The following is a 19,001-nucleotide window of genomic DNA, read 5'->3' as shown; positions in this document are numbered from 1 at the left end:
CCGACGGGCAACCTTCCTATTTGATGAGGCACGCATTGCTTCATAAGCTACATAAATTTTGCATTGCCTCCGTGATCGGCCCACCGGCCAACCCCATGTATTTTCTTGGAGTCTCATTTATTTACGTGGGAAAGATGCCACCCTGTTGGCGTTAGACACGACACTGCTGCCAAAATTGCTGGGGTACATGCCAAATAATTACTATCCTGTTTTGCGGCTGTTGGTTGCTGCAATAACTTCTATTTTATTCACCACTATTTCAAGTTCATGTGGGTCCTAGTTCACAGCCGACGTTTGCAGAACAAGTCCGCAAAAGTTACTGTATTTTCTTTCTATTCCTTGTCGTCGCATGTTACTACATGCTCGGTCTCGTGGACTACTTCTCCTTCCACCAGGCAATCTCGAAGTGGTGAAGCTTTGGTCTATGAATTTGTTGATGACAGAGAGCGGCAAGTTCACTGGAATGCAAAGGGAACGATAATTAAGGAGCATTAAAAAAAAGGTGTCGCATTTGCTCACGTTTTGTGTGAGCACCAAACGAAACGAATGCACTGAATAAAGAAACAGAAGCAGCGGCATTTGCCCGCTGAGAAGACCGATCAACACGCAGTGCGAGACAACTTGTCAAATGACATTGAAACGTACCCGAATTTAGACCGAAAAAGAAAAAAAAAGACACTGAATCGTCGGGACGGCAGGTCACAAAGTTGCCATGCGCACCGAAGCCGCAGTTGTAACGAAATTGTTTTTGAACTGCTCTGATAGCGTCCGCGCAACATTAGTTGTTTGTGTACTCACAAATTCTCATATTTCGTGGCCTAAAGTTGACAGCGTGGTGCCAAAACGCGCTCGTAGCAAAAGCGAAACCATCAGTACGAACATACACGCAGACGCTCATACATGCAGAGGCACCGTCACTCGTCGCGAACCCGTGCGATCGCTGGCTTGAGGCTTCTTTCTGTTATGCTCCGTTTGGTTACACAGCCAGTCTACTCTAACGAGATATTTCACGTAATTTGCACTCAGCCAGCGACTACCTTTTACGCAAGAAGTCGGTTCAGGAGTCTCCAACGCGGTGACCGCGTGAAGCGGGTGCTCGGTTTTCTGCAGAGACAGCGACTGTAGACTGTCTTGTACTTTCAGTTCATCGAAGATGATTATTCTGACAGGAAAGAACACCGTTCCTTTCGAAAGTACTTGCAGAAATGCCCTGGAGGGCTTCCGCGAGGTGTTTTTGTAGAGCGCCGGCAGCAAAACCTATGCGGAGCGCGCCGGCGGTATCCTACCTAGCACGCAATCGAGGCGCGTCCGATAGAGGGCGACTCCGTAACTCCTCGAGGCCAATAGCGCGAAACGCTGCCTGGAATTTACAATTAATTCTCAAGGTCAGCTAAAAATCGCTGCCTCTTCTCTCTACAAATGATGCCATAAACCCAAGTGACTGCGCCATAAACCCAAAGTCTACGGTCATTGGCTGATTTGAGCATCGTGCGCTGCACAGTTACCGCGGCCGTCGCGGGATGGCGCGACGTGCCTGTGCACTCGTTCACGATCACACTGAAAGGAAGCCGCGCGTTAAAATAAAAAAGGAAGAAAAGAAAGTGCTGAAGGCCATGGCGCGCGCGTGGCGTAACTTCTTTTCCTCGTGCCATTCGCCGCGAGATCGGGCTATAGGAGGCAGCACCATCGCCGCGTTTGTGTGGATAGGCGGTCGGCGGCGCGTATACAAATGTACGCAGCGGCGCTTCGCCGTATGCTGTTTGAGTAGATTGTTGGCGAGTAAGCGCGTTCACTGCAGCCTAATGGTGATGTATGTGCCCTCCATTGCCACATCAATGCACTCAACCCTCCTAACGTACCTATTAATTGTGAGAGAAGTGCAATCTGCCAATCAATGGGGTACTGGCCTTTAGTCACATTCGTGTTTTGCTTGTGCTCGATGTTTTTTCTTGCTTTATTTGCACGTGTTTAAATTGCGTTTTGCCTATATCACAATATAAACTGTGTTGCGCGACCGAGCCATTGAAGTAATTACTTCTTGCTCTAGCGGCTACAAAGACAAAGAACCTGTATTTCTGCTTAATTAGATGAAGTAGAACTTTGTGCACTCTGCTTTTCTGTTTGCACGAATACGTGTATTGCTATAGAAATGCGTGGCTTCAGGTCTTTTTAACCGCTTACCATCCTCTGCAAACGCTAGTTCTTGCATTGCGGTATCACAAGGATTTCCAAATCGCCAACACATCACGAGATGGTGTCGCTATAATTCTGCATTCACACCTCGACATTTAGTTGTTTTTTTTTCGTTTAAGACGCCGCCGCATGAACTGTGACGTGCTAGAACGAGAAAGCGGTACCCACATTGAAATGATTTTGGCGAATGGACGGTGCGATGGTTAGGCCTAGCGCCATACCGACACGGGTGTGTACTCACTTATTAGAGTGCATACAAGTCTCGTAAGGCGAAATGCTTATGTATATCGTGTAGGCATTTGCAAGCATTTGATACTGCGCTAACACAACGGAATAAGCTGTAATATGAGGACGCGCATGACGTACGCACACATGCGAACACGGTGTGGCTAGCAGACGACGCAAGGAGCCATCCACACCGCGGGGTTTCATCCGCTCGCCGCTAGGTGCCGACTCTTCTCGATCTCGCCGCCAATACCTCCCTGCTTAGCTTCCAGCACGCTCGTCGGGACGAGAGGAGAGAGAAAACGCTAACAGCGTGCGTCAAATCTCCAACTCCGCTCGTACTCGACGGATAATATATTTTTTTTTTTTGCGGCAGGCTATTCCTGAGGCAATAAGCTGTTTTAACAGCTTCGATGTAAAAATGCTGATACGCAGTGGTATAATCAGCGTGTATAATCACATCCCATCCATCTCAAACGTGATCACTTGACCTTTTCTTTATAACTTGATGGCAGCGTTCAGACAAGAAAGGATGACGATAGCGGTGCTCAAAAGAAGCGGTGGTGGTGTCCAGTTCCCCGAAAAGCCTAGCAGATGACAGCTGCCCAGGAACGCTCATAGCGCGCATGCGCGTATTCTCGTTCATTTTGCCACTGCGCTCCGTTGTACGGCGCTTATCAACACGGCGGTCTAACGGCGGTCGACGCTCGCGCGGTTCAGGTAAAAAAAAAAAAAAAAACTCTCTTACTTAAAAGGAAGGATTCTTAAAAGGAAGAAGGAAATGAAAATGAAAATTGGGTGTGGAGTGTACGATAACTGTCTCTCAAGTGAGGACACTTCAACCGATACACTCACGGGCGATTGGGGATTGAAGGGACAGTGAGAGTGGAATTGGAGCGTGGGTGTCAGGGCCCTCCTGGAGAGGTGGGTGAGGGGCGGAACGAACCCCTGCGTTACAGGAGCCAAACTCCACGACAATGCAAAGGATGACAGAGAAACAAAATTTTAAATATTGATGAATAAACAACATTGTTCTCGCTTCACTAGCATACATTTACACGGTTGCAATTTCCATTCCAAAGTAAGTTCTTATCCATCTTCACCGGAAATATATCGTCTTTAGAAGAGTGTGTAGGAGTGACAAAATGACCTTTAAGAAACCCGAAGTGAGTAGCCACGGAATGCTTTGGGCTAAAGCAAAAGACAATGCCATTATGTTCAAACAATACAGCTTTTAATGTGCCATGACGCTTCTTGTACAAAAACAAAAGGTATGAAAACTGCAACAACTCACGAAGCCACAGCGTAATTTTGCAGCAAAGCTATGTGTATAGTGGCAATACAATTTCGTGGGACTGCACGACAGCAACAAAACAGCAGTCTTCTTTTAAGAGAAACAGCATATGCACAGCCACACATGCTAGTACACTGTTTCAGAGAAAGTACCTACACGTCTAAAGGTCTCAGTATCAGTTAAGCGAAAAGAATTCATTAGTGAAGCGCTAGAGGATAACATCTCTTATATAAGCAGAAATTACACAGTGATGCTCCACCGAGATTCACTTGTAATGATGACACAGATGCATTGTAACAATTATCCCCCCAAAAGAACATGACACCTATTTTCTCCATTCATTCCTTCCCTAATAAGAGGAGAATTGCATGCTGCTAACGTTCTCAAGAACCTTAAATACTAGTGTAAGGACATCATTGTCCTAGATAGATACACACCCATATGTAGGAAGCAGCAGAAATAAATAAAGATTAAAACCACAGAAGTTTCAACGTCATAACAAAGTTACACCACGTGCAGTAAATCTCTACAGTGCAACTCGTTCACTTTACAATATAACAAGGCGTACAACGCATGCGAAATGGGGGGAGAGTGCGAGCGAACATGCAAATCTGCATCACAGACAAGTAGCGTTTGCCTGCATAACTTGACCTAAATGACAAAGGTCAGTTTCGCTATGTCGCCCATTGTGAAACCTTTTTCTAGCAATACACACGATGGCCAAACTCGGAAGCCTGCACAATATACGATGTATTCCAGCGAACCTTGGGATTCAAACCCTTAAATTTGAAAAACTGTACTGTACAAAATGAAGAGCACACAATGCAGACAGCAGTTTTGCTGCACAATTTGAAGACTCCTATGCCGGCATGTTAACCGGACAAATTAGTACATCCCGAGCTGTTGTTCATAAACAGCTGGTTCAATGTCCTTTATTTCAGAAACATTAGTTATTATTATCAAAATAGTTTCCCACAAAACACGCTTGTTGCAGTCTGTTAAAACTGTTGAAAAAATGGATGGTGCATAGCAATAAAAGCTCTTTGTTGATGCCTGTTGATGCCAGCTTCTGTTGTAGATTTTCCTCTGCGGAGCTTTTTGCACGAGGAGGTCACTGAACAAGGAGAAACAGCCAAAATGGAATCCGCCCAGAGTGTCGTGTGCAACACGTACAATTTCGTGTTAAACATGCTAAACAGCACTCGCCAAGGACGGTGTACAATACAGCGAGAACCTAGCTGCAATACGCAGCTGGCAAAACCAGAAGAATATCGCTAATGTGATCTAAGTCGTTATCGGAAGTGTGCCTGTTAACTGCATGCTTTAGTAAAAAGAAGCACTGGATCATAAGGCAGGAGGAAAGTGCTTCACACCTTTAGGCTGAAGTGATGCAATTAAAACAAAGTAAATTTGCTCTTCTCATATTTGTCAACTTTGTTTATGGTATCTTCAGAAAAGATATGCTTGCTTCAAGAACATTTGTGCAACAACTACGTGAACCTAACCAAATGTTCTGGTACTAATACCGTAGTGTGTATGGTGAACGCTCCACTTCTATGAAGGTTCAGCACAGGACCATCATACAAGCAAAGGAGTGCATTTCAGCTTATGTAAACTTTATTCAACTCATCAAATAATTATGACCAAGAAAGCGCGCTATGTGAGACTGCAGGCCTGTGGTTACTTGATCTGAGACTGTTTCTCCTAGATATAACCATGAGTACAATGAAGTTTGCCGAGGCCAAGGTTCTTCCATACAGTTCCCTCGCCAATACGAAACACCACAAGACAAGGAAGAACTAGTAACTTTCAATGATATGATCGAAGTGCAGTGCGAAATTTCTAAAGTATGTGTTGTAACCATCTCTTGTCATTATCCTGTTCCCACAAACCAAAGACTAACTACAAAACACTGTCTCTGGCTCGTGCTTGTCTTCGTTCACAGCCTGTGCACACGAAACCTGTTCCTAATAGTACAACAGTGTGAATGCTCCCTCACTACCTCTCATTTGCATAACTTTAACACTTGTGTAAATTACCTCTAACGTGTATTCAATGTACGCCTATGCTGATTGTAGACTTTTTTTTCTTGCTTCTTTTTCTTTCTATTCAATTAAAAATAATGTGCTGCACAAAAATATTGAATGCAGTGCACCCAGAAGAGTGTGCTTTCACTATTCTGTCACTTTCCTGTGAACACAGAAAGAAGCAGGTATACCTGCTGATGTCGTTCCAATATAGGGCCAGCACAGAAAGTGGAGGAGCAAGCATTGTCCAACCACAGGACTGACATAGGCCTTCGCAGGCCTATCTTTCTCTGCAATGACAGTCACTCGATTTGAACTGAACGTCACAAATGTGTGGAGTGTTCAATTCTCTATTGCTGGCATAAGCGCCTTTCGAACCTACAGACGAAGGATGCTTTTGTGCGCACCTGGTAGGCACACAAACTACGTTCTTGTGCTCAGCACAGAGATATTGCCATTATTTGCAAGAACATGTGGCTCCTTTCTGCCTCTCATGAAAGGGGCTCAGTGCGCAAACTGATCACACGCTAGAAGAAAGTCCTAAATCTTGCTCTGTCAAAATATCTCATCTATGACATACATCTATATACATGATGAAAGGCAGGAGCCACCTGTGACAATATATTTCATGCTGTATCACATATGCACTTGAACACGTCTTCGGGATTGTTGCTCACTCTGACGGCTGAGATTCCGTCAAGTCATTAGGTTAGTTTCAGCCCATAAAGTGATCATAAGGTAGAGTCTTCTCGCTAAAACAAGGAAGATAATTCTGTTGGTAAAACAGTTCTCAGGTTGAGTTTGCATTAAATCGCATCATCGTACGTTGCATTCATAACGGCGCTGTGTACACAAGAATGCCACATTTCACATTATCCACTTTCGCACAAGTACTGCACATGCACACATTGTGAAGCATGGCGTTTTTGGGTGTGCACTGCCATTATGGATGTGACATACACGGTATTAGAATTCACTAATATCAAGCCATATAATTGCATAACTTAGGGCTTTCAATGACTGCTGTAATAATCGCCTTTCAAATCATCAAGCCTTGTGATGTTGGTTGCACAATCCCATGCAGTACATACAGCCAATGAAACTCCACGATTTCAATTGTTATGGCTTTCTGTGATCGTTAATGGAGTTTGTGGAGCTATGCAAAAAAAGAAACATTAATACAGGAGTAAAATTGTTATCGCTGCACTTTCTGGTAACACTGAAAGAGAATGCCATCTTCTCAGTACAAGTGGAGGTTGCTTTTTCTGATAGTGAAAACAAGACACAATGCAAGAAAAAAATATTTGCCTCATCTACAACAATATCTGGTTAATTCACGAAGCTAAGTTAATCACAGGTTTCTGAACGCAGCTTACTCCTTTTCATACATGTAGTACATTTTTTTTCTTAGCTCTTAGCTACTAATCTTTATGTAGATGTATTTCAGGGCGAAGCTTTCACTAAAGATGGTAGCGTATTATTTCAGCAATTCTATGCAGATATGCATTTTCAAAACAAAAAGTTAAAATAGACGTGTGTGATGTTGTGGCACTCATGGCCTGCGACTGAGAAATGAACAACTGGCAGACTTCTTGTCATTGCATGCAGTTTTCAGTACATCTTACTGAACGATGATCAACAAAACAACAGGAAAATTTAGAGTACAGAAAAAGTACTTAAAGTACAGAGTGTGTGGAGACTGCACACCAAGGAGGTGAAAAAAGAATTTCGGAGTGAAGTATTTGGTGTCACTAACATTACACTTGTCATTTACAGTGCAGAGAGTAAAATGGTCACATTAAAGAACTCCACATATTATGCCACAAAAAAAAATAAACACTATTGCCACAGCTGAAAACAAAAAAATTTAAAAAAGCTCTTAGGTTTCCATAGTTCTTACTTGAGATGTGACCCACTGACAAAAGAACGCTAAGTCGAAACTCGATATAACAATAACTGATATATATGATCAGATACTATAATGAGGTTAATCTCAAATGCTTACCTATTTACTGATTACATGTATGTAATTTAGCAAATATGTGATATAATGAAGCTATCTTCATCTTGCTTGTGACGTTGTTATGACGAGATTCGACTAAACAGCTTCATGACTGTTATCAAGATGCAAAAGAAAGATAAGAGCAAATGGCGGGATATGCCACACACATGCACACCATGGGCAGTTTATCTGGTCCACTGAACCGTTTAGAACGAGACAACACCTTTAGGAAGATTAGCTGTAAAAGGCATAAAATGTTCAACCAGGGAAGAGAATAATTGGTAAAATGGAAGCCACTTAAAAACCTGCACTGCTTCTCGGCTATAATGGAACAACATGCCAGGAAGCAGAGAAAATTAAAAAAAAAATTAAAGTAATGAGAGTGGCAATTCATGAACCACATCACTTCGTACAGCCAACACGATAGGCTAGAGACGGGGAAAAAAAGTTAGATAGTGCAATTTGACATGTCTAAAGCCGGTAAAAAGTCCCACTCCCACTGTGTTGAAATTTGTAACCGTTTATAAGGCAACGACATCAGACTAGCTGGTGCAGTTGTCGCGTCTTTGCATGTCGCGTCTTTGCATGAAGAACTCTGAACTTGGGAACTGAATTTTGTAATGATGCATTTCGGTTTTTCTTCTTTCTAATTTTACTTGTTGGCTTAGACATTGCACAGTTGCTGTAGCATTTTTCTTATCACCGCCATCGGCCAATTGAAAAAAAAAAAAAGAACAAAAAAACATGTTACCAAACACAAGCCTAAACCACACTAATGCTACTGACTGTAAGGTGTCAACGCGCAGTACAAGAACTCCTCGGTTTTAGGAGTGCCATGAAAGCCCATAACTTCCTTTTCATGAATGGCACGAGGCAGTCAGAAATTAAAGCTTCATTTTGAAATGATACAGAACTTTTGTGACTTATTCAGTGCTGGTGTTGTCGTCCAGTGTTCAGCCAAAATGACTCGGAAGAATTCGGCCAGAACTAATGCGCCATTGACAATGACAAAATGAAATTGAGACCTTAAAGGGACGACAAGTGGAACATTAATGCCAGACTTGACAATCACACATTTCATATTTCGAGCGTGCTTGCTGCACCAAATTTTTGTTTTTCACTTTGGAGGTGGCATATTGAAATTTTTGAACCGGCTAAGTTAACCTCATGCATTTTGGTAGTAGCATCTGGTTAGGCCTAGACAACTGTGTGTTGGTAAAAATGAGCCAACTATATTAGAAGACATGAAGAAACAACTTTGTAAATTCTGAGAATCTTCCTGCTTACAGGTGCAAGTAGCAAAAAACAAAACTACTCTGAAATATGCACTGTCACGATGCAACGAGTTTGGGCGCTAAATTCAAGGAGAGGAGTTCGTCCTCCGTTGGAAAATGTGAACGATTAGAATTTCAAAATAACAATCTGCCAGCTTAAATCGTGTCAGTATTTTAACGTCCCTTTAACGGATGAAAAAGAAAGCAACAACAACGCTTACAAATGAGACGAGAACTTTACATGAACTGCAGTGTTGTGGAAAGAGAGAGACATTATGTAAATGCGAGACCATTTGAACAAGAACAGGAAGAAAAAGAAATAGCCTGCGTCTAGAAATGAAATGGTTTCACTCCCGACATGCTGGTAATTTCTCCACCTGACAATATTTGTACACTGTGACGCTGTGACGAGATGTGCGCCAAGCAAGCACTACAGCCACCATGTGCAAGACAAAACAATCTCGGTAGGCTAACTTTAAAAAACAATCATTTTGAGGCAGAGAGAAAAAAAAAACTGAAGAGGTGATTGCAGGCATGATCTGCCACTTCCAACGCGGACTTGTTTTGCTGCGGGTTTCGACGGGCGACGGTGGTCCGGAACTCGTCGTGTCGTAAACGCCATCGAATCTCCCAGGTAAGCACTGTAGGCACTCTAAGGTCTGCATATTACCAGCACACGTTGTGAACAGCAGTTCTGGAAGCAGCCACGAACCACTAGGGATGCAGTGGCTATCGTCGTTTTGAAGAGGCCCCCGAAACAAGGCCCACGACATTAGTATGCACATTCTTCTCCGTTACTATTGACGTCGTTGGCGGCCTGACAGCTCCGACGTAAGCATGTGCAGCATCTACACCATATACAGAGTCTGTAACTTGTGGCGAAAAGAGCCGGGAAATGGTTGTTTTCATCCCGGAACCTGGGGCTAGTTGCCTACACATGACAGATGGGTTGAATGCTGAGCAAACAACCTTATTGTATGCTTTTCTGAACGCCGAGGCAGGTTTCTTGGAAGATTTCAATACGGCCTGGCTGAACTGAGCAGCGACCATTTTTGTTCCCTGTCCAAAAGGCATTTTAAATGTGCATGCAGGCAAGTCCAGCTCGGCTTTCGTTGTGATTTCAGTCGAAGCATCTACGGCGTCGGCAAGGGTAGAGCCTGTAACCTTATTTGTCGACCTGTTGCGTACGTGCATACCGGGGTGACTCGGCACTCGTCACACGCGACTTGCGCAAAGTTACACACCGTACTAGACGAGTTACTAGCAGACCAGTTCCGACGTTCCCGGCTGAGCTGCGGTGTTCCTGAGCAGCGGCTGACAGTGGCGCTCCTTCTCGTTGTGCTCTTCACCCTGGTGGACTGTGTTGTCGTTGCCGCCGTCGGCGATGTCCTCTGCGCAGTTCCCCAGCGGGAGGACGTCTTCCTTCTGCTCGTCCTCACCCCAGCCAAGCGCGGAGAGACGGTCTAGCGAGATGATCGAGGAGACGATTTCTCCGACCGTCATGGGTGGAGCCTCCTTGAGTTCGCGCTTGTGCCGCCACGTGATCAGGAGCCAGTCGAGGAAGAACAGTAGCCCCGCGGCCACCTTGAGTCCGGAGCAGACGGCAATGTACCTGCACATACGACAAATAGAGTGAAATGGAAAATTACTTGCCATGTCCTTTTCATATATCAGTGACGCTCTTCACGTGTGTACTTTACCCCCTCCTGATTGGTTATTTTTCTTGCGGTACAAAGATTGCAAGGCCGAGCGTAAAGCACTAGTAAAAAAAACTCTCAAAGACCTCCTAGCCCATAGTAAATGTATGTACAGTCAAACCCGGATAGGTCGAACCTGAAGGGGATCACAAGAGTGTTCTTTATACAGGGTAATTTGATATATAAAATATACTATATCTAAAATATATTCAAGGGGTTTTTAAAACTGTTCGATATACAAAATAATTCATTATACGTGGGTTCAATGTATGCAGGTTAGATTGTACCAGTCAGCTACTACTTTGCATGACCTACCAATTCTTTCAAAAATAAACTGTACAATGACTGTACAATGGACAAGGAGGTCAGGTTACGTAAGGTCAGACTAGCATGTTGTCCTGTGATTTCCATTCTGTGTCGTTTCTTTCGCACCTTTTTATATCTCGAATAGTAAGCTGTAGGAATACAACAAGACACACAGTACAGTGTCTATGTGGTCTCTTTGTTTGCCCTGTCTTATAGTACTGGCTGCCACCGCTAGTAAACCTACAACACAACTGGATGAACGTTTACAGAAACTGCTTCCTACACTGATCTTCACTGGAACCACACAGTGCAGTGACCCATAGCTGTTGCACTGAATTTGACCCATTGGGGCTAAAGTCCCTGAAAAATATAAAGTAGCGCCAACTGCGTCTCTTCGCCTCTGCCTCCTCTTCTAGCAGCTGTAGCAGAGCCTCTAGGGTGTCCACCAGGAAACGATGGATTATTCCCGCTGTAGCAAGAACAGCTTCTTCCTGCAGTTGTACCTGCTTTTGCTAACACTGGCACAGCAGGTCGGCATACCAAGGCATGCAGAACCACCATACAAACAGGCTCAAGCACGGTCAACCATGCACCATGCACTGATCAAGTAAACAACCCAGAAGCGGACCAACAAGATGGCACTTGCGCGACCCTCTAAAAAGCTAGTGCTTGAAAACTAGCGATTTCTAAGCACTGCTGAGTTTGCAGTGGCGCTGCCATCAGGAGCGAGCACCTTCGTTTACTCACTTATTATGTACCATGCATTTTTACACTGTCAAACATCACAAAAATATGCCACTTGCTTCTGTATATACATTGCGTTGTCGTATCTATTGTTATTTTTTCACATTCTTTATTTCGTGGACATTTCCCACTGCGCCGCTTAGAACTGCAGCGCCCTCGGGTGCTCTAGCGGAAGGATTGCAGAAGCCCCACTTTCCGGCCAAGAGCCATGTTCTGTGAGCTTCACACTGCAACTAACCTTATTTACAATCTACAAAGTGCACGAGAGAGGAGGCGCTTGTACACTGACTTGAATGGCACTACTTTAGTTATTTTTCAGGGACTTTAATAGGGGTAGGTTGCATAACAGGCCCGATGGCTGAAAATTTGCCAGGACATTGCGCAGCATGCTGTTAAAGGGGCCCTGAAACCCCCTTGAGCTTGATGAGAAAAATGTCTGGATCAGTGCTCTCTTTTCTACTGTCAATGCACGTTTTGATCGCTACAATGATCTAACTGGGCTATAGTTAACTAAAGCAATGCACAACAGTGAAGGTTGAATGTGGCAGGATTCACAAAAGTGTCGTAGTGAACTCTTCTGGTTGGAGAAATATCTCTATGGACAATGGCAGAAAATTACGGCCGCCGGTGTGCCGGGGATATCTAAGCGAAACTCACCTGAGTCGAAACTGCTCAATGTCGTAGACTAAGCAGAAGCCTCCCGGCTTGCCGCAGTGGGCCTTTCGGAGGATGCACGAAGAGTCTATCACATTACCAAACATTATCGGCGCTGGGATGTAACCTGCAAGCCAGACACGAAGGGTGTCAACATCTACAACCACAGATAACTCGAGATTGCACTGGGTTGCGGCATTACAAATTTACGTCGATACGCTCGATTTGTTCCTACTGGGCTATGATGTGTCTTGCACCGACACAGAGGTCTCTAGAAATCTGAGACAGGAAATGCTTGCTTGAGCCGTATGGTCAGCAGCTACAAGAGCAATCGAAAGAGCCATGTAATTGAAAATCTGTCTAAGCTCTATCATGCTTTAACTCGAACCTGAAAGTGCCCCTGAGCAAACCAAGTACGTGCATGGTGTTCTAAATGAACAAGTATAATGTAAAAGCTTCACAAGGGCCCTGACACTGCACATTAATTTTTATTTAAGCTTGTTTCAAGATTGCCTGCTGCTATTATTTTTTTTCCTAATAACGTCAGCTGTTTATCGTATGCACTGTTTCCATCATGCTACATCTGTCACAGCTAAAATTTATTTAAACATGCCACACAGTTGTGTATTTTTAGGTGAAGATTATTTAAACAGAAGGCTCGGTTTGAAATCCATACTTACACAACTAAAGAACAAAAGAGAGTAGGGTCAAATGAATAAATGCTTCAATATATGTTGTCAGCAGTAACCCTTAGGAATACCTAACTCTTTCACTGTAAACAATATGCAGCCTAATGCAACATTGATTGTGATGTATGTACAACATAAATTTGAGCTTCCTGTTCGGAAAAAAAAAAACTCTTCCAAGTTTAGGTGTGCCATATTTCAATTAGGTAAACACACCTGCTGTGTTTCTCAGACACAGCAGTTGATTTCACGCAAGTACTGTGCACAAATACTGTGGCATTATCAGAAAAAGTAGGACTTCGTTTCTTTGCGTAAATCTCCAGAGGGCGTTAAAAGAAAGACTACTGTCTGTCACACACTTACCAAATAGCCTGAATATTACAAATTGCATTCCCAATGCAAAGGACCGCTCTTCTTCTCCTACAGACCTGAAAGCACAGAGAGGAAGCCGTTTAAGCATGATTTTATGATGTGAATTACTCAGATTTAACTTTTATTAACGATCAGTAATCCCCAATCACCTGTAGCGCATGCACTGCACAAAATCGTGTGTCAATTCACAAAGTGCACATACAGCTAAAGCCACAATTACTTTTTTGGCATTTTTTGGTAATCAGAACTTAAAATTTTCACTTACGCAGGTTATGAGGGTCATTATCTTGTCCCGCTTCAGAGGGTTTGAACATACACCATCTCTAACAGCATGTGTAATCTGTTGCGACATTTAAGCCCTACAATTCGATTCTTAATGAGTTTGACAAACATCGATAACAATACAACATTTATTATTTATGCAGATGATACCAGCTTATTTTTTAAAGACTGCGATTTGCATAAACTAGTTGACAAAGCAAATAGTGTCTTGAAACTGCTGCACATTTGGAGCATAAGAAATTCGCTAATTATAAACACCTCAAAAACAAAATCTGTGCTCTTTCGTCCAATAAATAAGCCCGTAAACTGCGATTTATCATTAGTGATTGGCTCAGAATCTATTAAAATTGAACCGATAGTGAAAACTCTGGGAGTAATTTTTCACGAAAACATGCTATGGAAGGATCAGGCTGAGTTTGTCCATACTAAACTTTCTCGTACTGTAGGTATCTTATCGCGCTTACGTTTTCTCTTGCCACAAAAAATTAAACTCTTACTATATAATTCGCTATTTTTACCTACATTAAGCTATTGCTATCTAGTATGGGGCACCACATCGGAAAAGAACTTAGGCCGAATATATAGATTACAGAAAAAGGCTGTGCGCATAATTACAGGTGTTCCTCGCGATGAACATTCCAAACCCATTTTCGAAGCCCTTAATTTACAACCAATGCCTGAGATATACAATACAATTTTAATGAAGCGATATCGTACTTCCCGAAAGAATCACGACTCTTTTCTTACTGATTTAGCGCGTTTGACACCCTATACCTGCCCCTATAGCACACGAGCCACCGATGACTGGAAAATTCCTTACACACGTACTAACTATGGTCGCCAGATGATGAGCTACTTACTGCCACTAACCTTAAACAGTTTCTTACAGTAAACCATTTATACTGCTCCGTTCTGTAAATGTTTTTCAACGTGTTAATAAAATGCAAATCGGCATGGCCTTGAAGTACATGTTTTGATATTGTATAATAACTGATGATCTCTTGCTGCTGTTGCTATGTTGTCAAATGGTGCGAAAGCCTTCGTCAAGCCTTAATGGCTTTTTGCTTTCGCCCCACAGCATCACTGTTGTGACTTTTGTAATGTCTCCTGTGATGTCGGAATAAACTGAATTGAATTGAAACTGGTGTAGCCAAGGGGGGGTTAAGGGGGGGGGTTGAGCCCTCGCCAAAATTTTCTAATTTTGCATGTGTATATATACAGGCACACATACAAATGCATGCACGGACATACATAAAGTATAGTTCAACCACCGCCACCCCCCCTCCCACACAAAAAAAAGAATTCTGCCTACGCTACTGTTGTCACTCATATCTTATGCAAAGTGTCATCACATCAGAATGGCAGGCTGCTGTGAGTGCAGTCTTTGTAAGTAGAGTTCACCATGTTCGGTAGAGCTAAACAGGGTCAAAGAGCGTCAAACACAAATGAGTTTAAGTACTGCATATGTAGTGTTCGTAACAGTATGGCATACGTAAAAATGGCACGTTTCCCACGGAGTGCCTGCGCAGAACTTCTGCTCATGTGCACTATGCAAAACGTGGGGTTCGTACATATGCAACATCGTTATGGACACTATGTACGTGAAACGTGCTATTGTTAGAGCGCTAAACAGCGTGGGCCGTTGTTGCACAAAGACTTAACAAAACAATGTGAATGTTATGATTAGCTGATCATGATTAGGAGGTGAGAAACGAACACATTTTGCGCACATTCAGCCCACATCGTGCACATGCTTGGGGGGAATATAGAAGACATTTTCAGCAGCTGGCCGAGCTCACCGCAGTATGATCATGAGCAGTGGCATCTGTGTGATGGAGACCACTAGAGTCATGGCAAACAGTAGCACCATGAACGGGATGAACGCCAAACACGGCTGCGGGCATGGCCCGCTGGTTGCCAGTGGCACGGCTGTCACTTCGGGGTTCATGGTCACATTAGGCACGATGCACGCACACGATGTGTAGTTCAGCTGCGAGAACAGATTATATGTCCAAGGAGATACAAAAATGAAAACAGTGTGTTAAGACAATATTACTGTGTCTTCAGGAGAAAACACAAATGAAAATAGCGTGTTAACAAAATATTACTGCGACTTCAGAAGAAAACAAAAATGGGGACAATGTTTCTGGAGCAAAGCTCTTTTTTGTGCCTTTCTTGGTAAAAGGGACACTAAAAATACATATTAAGTAGAGGCAGTCTAATACACTTCCAGAATACCAAACACTTTTCAGGCTTATGTTATTGCATACAACAAGATTATAAATGGAAATTATTCAAGCATACAGGGGAGGTCTCATAAAAAAATGTCTGTACAGGAGACTTCCTGTTAGAATCGAGCGGAATATGTGAATACATGCAGCTATACCGAACACAAAAGACAATGTATCATGCGAGTCACTAGCTAACAAAAACAAATAGTTTATAACAACACAAAGCATATATAATTAAAACGGCAATGGAGTAACGGTTACAGCACGTGCAAAATACTTACGAAGTTTGTATTTGAACATGTAAAAACGAGATAGCTGACATGGTAATGAGTTCCAAAGTAGTGTGGCTGAAAAACTGGCGATAAATTTCCCGTAATTAGTTTTAGGTATCTGTAATAAACAGCTCTTGGTAGAAGCAAATCCTGCGGACTTGATGCGAGGCAACTGACTGTGAGCAATGACATCGAAATTACTAGAACTTTACCGTAAAAGTAACCTACTATCTTTCACTAACTGCTCAACTAATGTTAAGGGTGCAGCAACTGGTCCCTCTAATCGATTGCATTTTTGAACGAAGAAATTCTTGTTGATCACTTATTATCTATTTTATTATTTTTTTGGTAACATATACGAGTTCGGTGAGGTGCCATTTCGGAGCACTCACGTGTGATCCGTGGCCAGCGCCCGGCCGACAGCCTGCGTGGCATGGCGAGAAGTACGTGATGCCGTTGCGGCCGCACACAGGCTCGATGTCGTTGGGCGAGCAGCGGCAGCCCATGTTGCAGTCGGCCGTCAAGTTCACTTGGAACGTGTCCAGCTCACTGCTACTGCAGGTGTCACAAAAGTGACGGAGAGAAAGGGGTTAACAGTAGGTGTAAGTGAGTAGGTGTAACTTGACAAAGGAACTATAGGCTCTTATGTCTAATTATGTGCGAACTGCAAGTGTTACTAATATGAAGGCGAGCCTTGAACTGCCATTGTTATCATTCCACCATAAAATGCATCATTTCTGTCTTTTTCACCGCATCATCGTTCATTACACAATGACTCATCTCTCCTCCCCAGTATGTACCGTGATGCATTGATCACACATAAGATTGTTGTTCCTTTTTGTAGGGCTTCCACTCTCTATAAGTAATTTTGTCCTAGGACTTGTGAGGATTGGAACCACTTTCCTGCTCTCTGGGTTGGTCCCCTTCTTTGGCAGAAATAATGTTTTGATTGTCGTCATCCTGCTCTCACTGCAGACGTTACCGATCATCAATGTTTCCGGACCACTTTAAAATTAACAGCAACTAATTAGTTTACCATATGTTTTTTTTTTGCTGCTGTTCTGTTTTCTTATGTTTACATATATTGCATCAGTGTTTGATACCACACCCCTCTGTAATGCTTCAGGTTTGAGGGTACAATGAATGGAATGAATGAAATAAAATAGGTTGCCCGGTATTGCACGTGGGAAGAACTGGATAGAAAGAAGCATCAGTTTTTTTGCCTACAAATAAGAAGTAAACCTGACCCTTTTTTTTTAAATTTTTCAATGATTTAGGTTTTATCATATCTTGCACAAAATTTCGACATTTCAAACAAAAAATCTGCTCCGATTAGCCATCTTGCCATTTCTCACAAATCAGATCAGCAAGGTGGAAGGAATGCTCATGAAAGAAAGAAATTGCTGTCCATCCATTTTGCAGCATGGCGCTACGTACAAAGGGAATCCATACAGACTGATCAGATAAATATTCCTAGTTGACGAAAATTTTTCCTAGTCTGGGATCTCAGATTTTTTGAGGAATCCGTAAGCACTATATTCTTCACAGCTTCGTGCTCATAAAAGGGTGGATCAGCTTTTTACTCTTATCTTTACTGTATTTTGAATGCAACAAGAGTCATTAAAAGAATAACGTTTACCTTTAATTAGAGCTGCTGCATGAAACCAGCTGCTGAATGCAACACTAAAGTACAGAAAGCTATAGACTGCGAGTCATACCATTAATTTACGGCTGCAACACAGCCGACACACTCTGTGTAAAAGGACCTACTTGTTAAAGTAAGGAAGTGTTGCCCCAGCCATTCGGATGTTATCACAGCCTAAGAAGTACAGCAGCGTGTAGAGACCCATGCACAGCAAGTTGAAGCAGAGCACGAATTGAATGGCCCCTGGAAGAACAATGGGAAAGTCAGTGTAATCAATACTGTGCACAAAGTTATTCACACTTTTAATCTACTTATTAATTACTAATTAGCTTATCCTTAGAGACTGATGTGGGAATTACCTAACGCAGTAAGGGACAATCAAGTTTACCACAATCATAAAATAGATTTCTATACTACAGTAAGGAATACATGTTATGCATATAATTACACAACGATGCAATGTGCAATCACTTCGTAGCCAGTTCCTGAGCCTTGCGCAGTCCTACACATACGTATTGGAATGTTAATTGCGTGGCTTCTTTCGCAGTGAATAACATCGAGAAGTCGTAAAGTTTTACCTTTTGGTCTCATCTGGAACTTCTTCAGGACGTAGCCTCCCAAGAATATTCCAACACAGGCACCGGGAATAGCGATGCCCCCTGTTTAATAAACAAAAAATATCCTAGCATTAGTATGCTGCATACAGTGGTCCGAGCACAGAATGCGCACATGTAAGAATGTTCAAACATTTGAAGTTGGAAGAAAAATCCTGTACTCAAGAGTATTGTAAGGCTGATGTCAGTATGAAGTAGTAAGTATACTTATGTTTTTAACACGCTATTGAGAGTACTAAAGCATCAGGGAAAAGAAAAAAGGAATCTAATGAGAACATTTTGTAGTAATACAGTGAAATAACAAACTTGTAAGTGTAATCATGAAGCTGAAAAAAAAAAAATCATCAACCAGCCTATTATTGTGCATGGGTAAAGCATACCCTGTGGCCCCCCCTCTTCCATGGTTACCCCTCTGCTGTGGCAATGGGGAGAGGGGGGTGCACATTTGATACTGTAACATTGATTAATTTGCAAGCAGTGCAT

The 19,001-nt window shown here is 42.8% G+C and overlaps 1 protein-coding gene across 2 annotated transcripts in view; it reads right to left on the bottom strand.

Annotated features, from left to right (window-relative positions):
* Window positions 1–3,630: 3,630 nt before the first annotated feature.
* LOC119396323 (solute carrier organic anion transporter family member 5A1) overlaps window positions 3,631–19,001 on the bottom strand; it is a 38,419-nt gene continuing 23,048 nt past the window's right edge. Inside the window, exons 10-16 of one of the 2 annotated variants that reach the window (XM_037663487.2) lie at window positions 18,483–18,563; window positions 18,030–18,147; window positions 16,652–16,814; window positions 15,556–15,746; window positions 13,466–13,530; window positions 12,420–12,543; window positions 3,631–10,627 (exon numbers count right to left, since the gene is read on the bottom strand). In XM_037663487.2, the coding sequence (XP_037519415.1) occupies window positions 10,276–10,627; window positions 12,420–12,543; window positions 13,466–13,530; window positions 15,556–15,746; window positions 16,652–16,814; window positions 18,030–18,147; window positions 18,483–18,563 (1,094 nt within the window). In that variant the 3' untranslated portion in view covers window positions 3,631–10,275. The remainder of the gene's footprint in view (window positions 10,628–12,419; window positions 12,544–13,465; window positions 13,531–15,555; window positions 15,747–16,651; window positions 16,815–18,029; window positions 18,148–18,482; window positions 18,564–19,001) is intronic. The other variant, XM_037663489.2, reaches the window with a different exon arrangement.

This window comes from Rhipicephalus sanguineus, chromosome 6 (assembly GCF_013339695.2).
Source record: "Rhipicephalus sanguineus isolate Rsan-2018 chromosome 6, BIME_Rsan_1.4, whole genome shotgun sequence".
Taxonomy (NCBI): Eukaryota; Metazoa; Arthropoda; class Arachnida; order Ixodida; family Ixodidae; genus Rhipicephalus; species Rhipicephalus sanguineus.
Note: the sequence above shows the minus strand (reverse complement) of the source record. Positions and strands in the feature narration are given on the sequence as shown.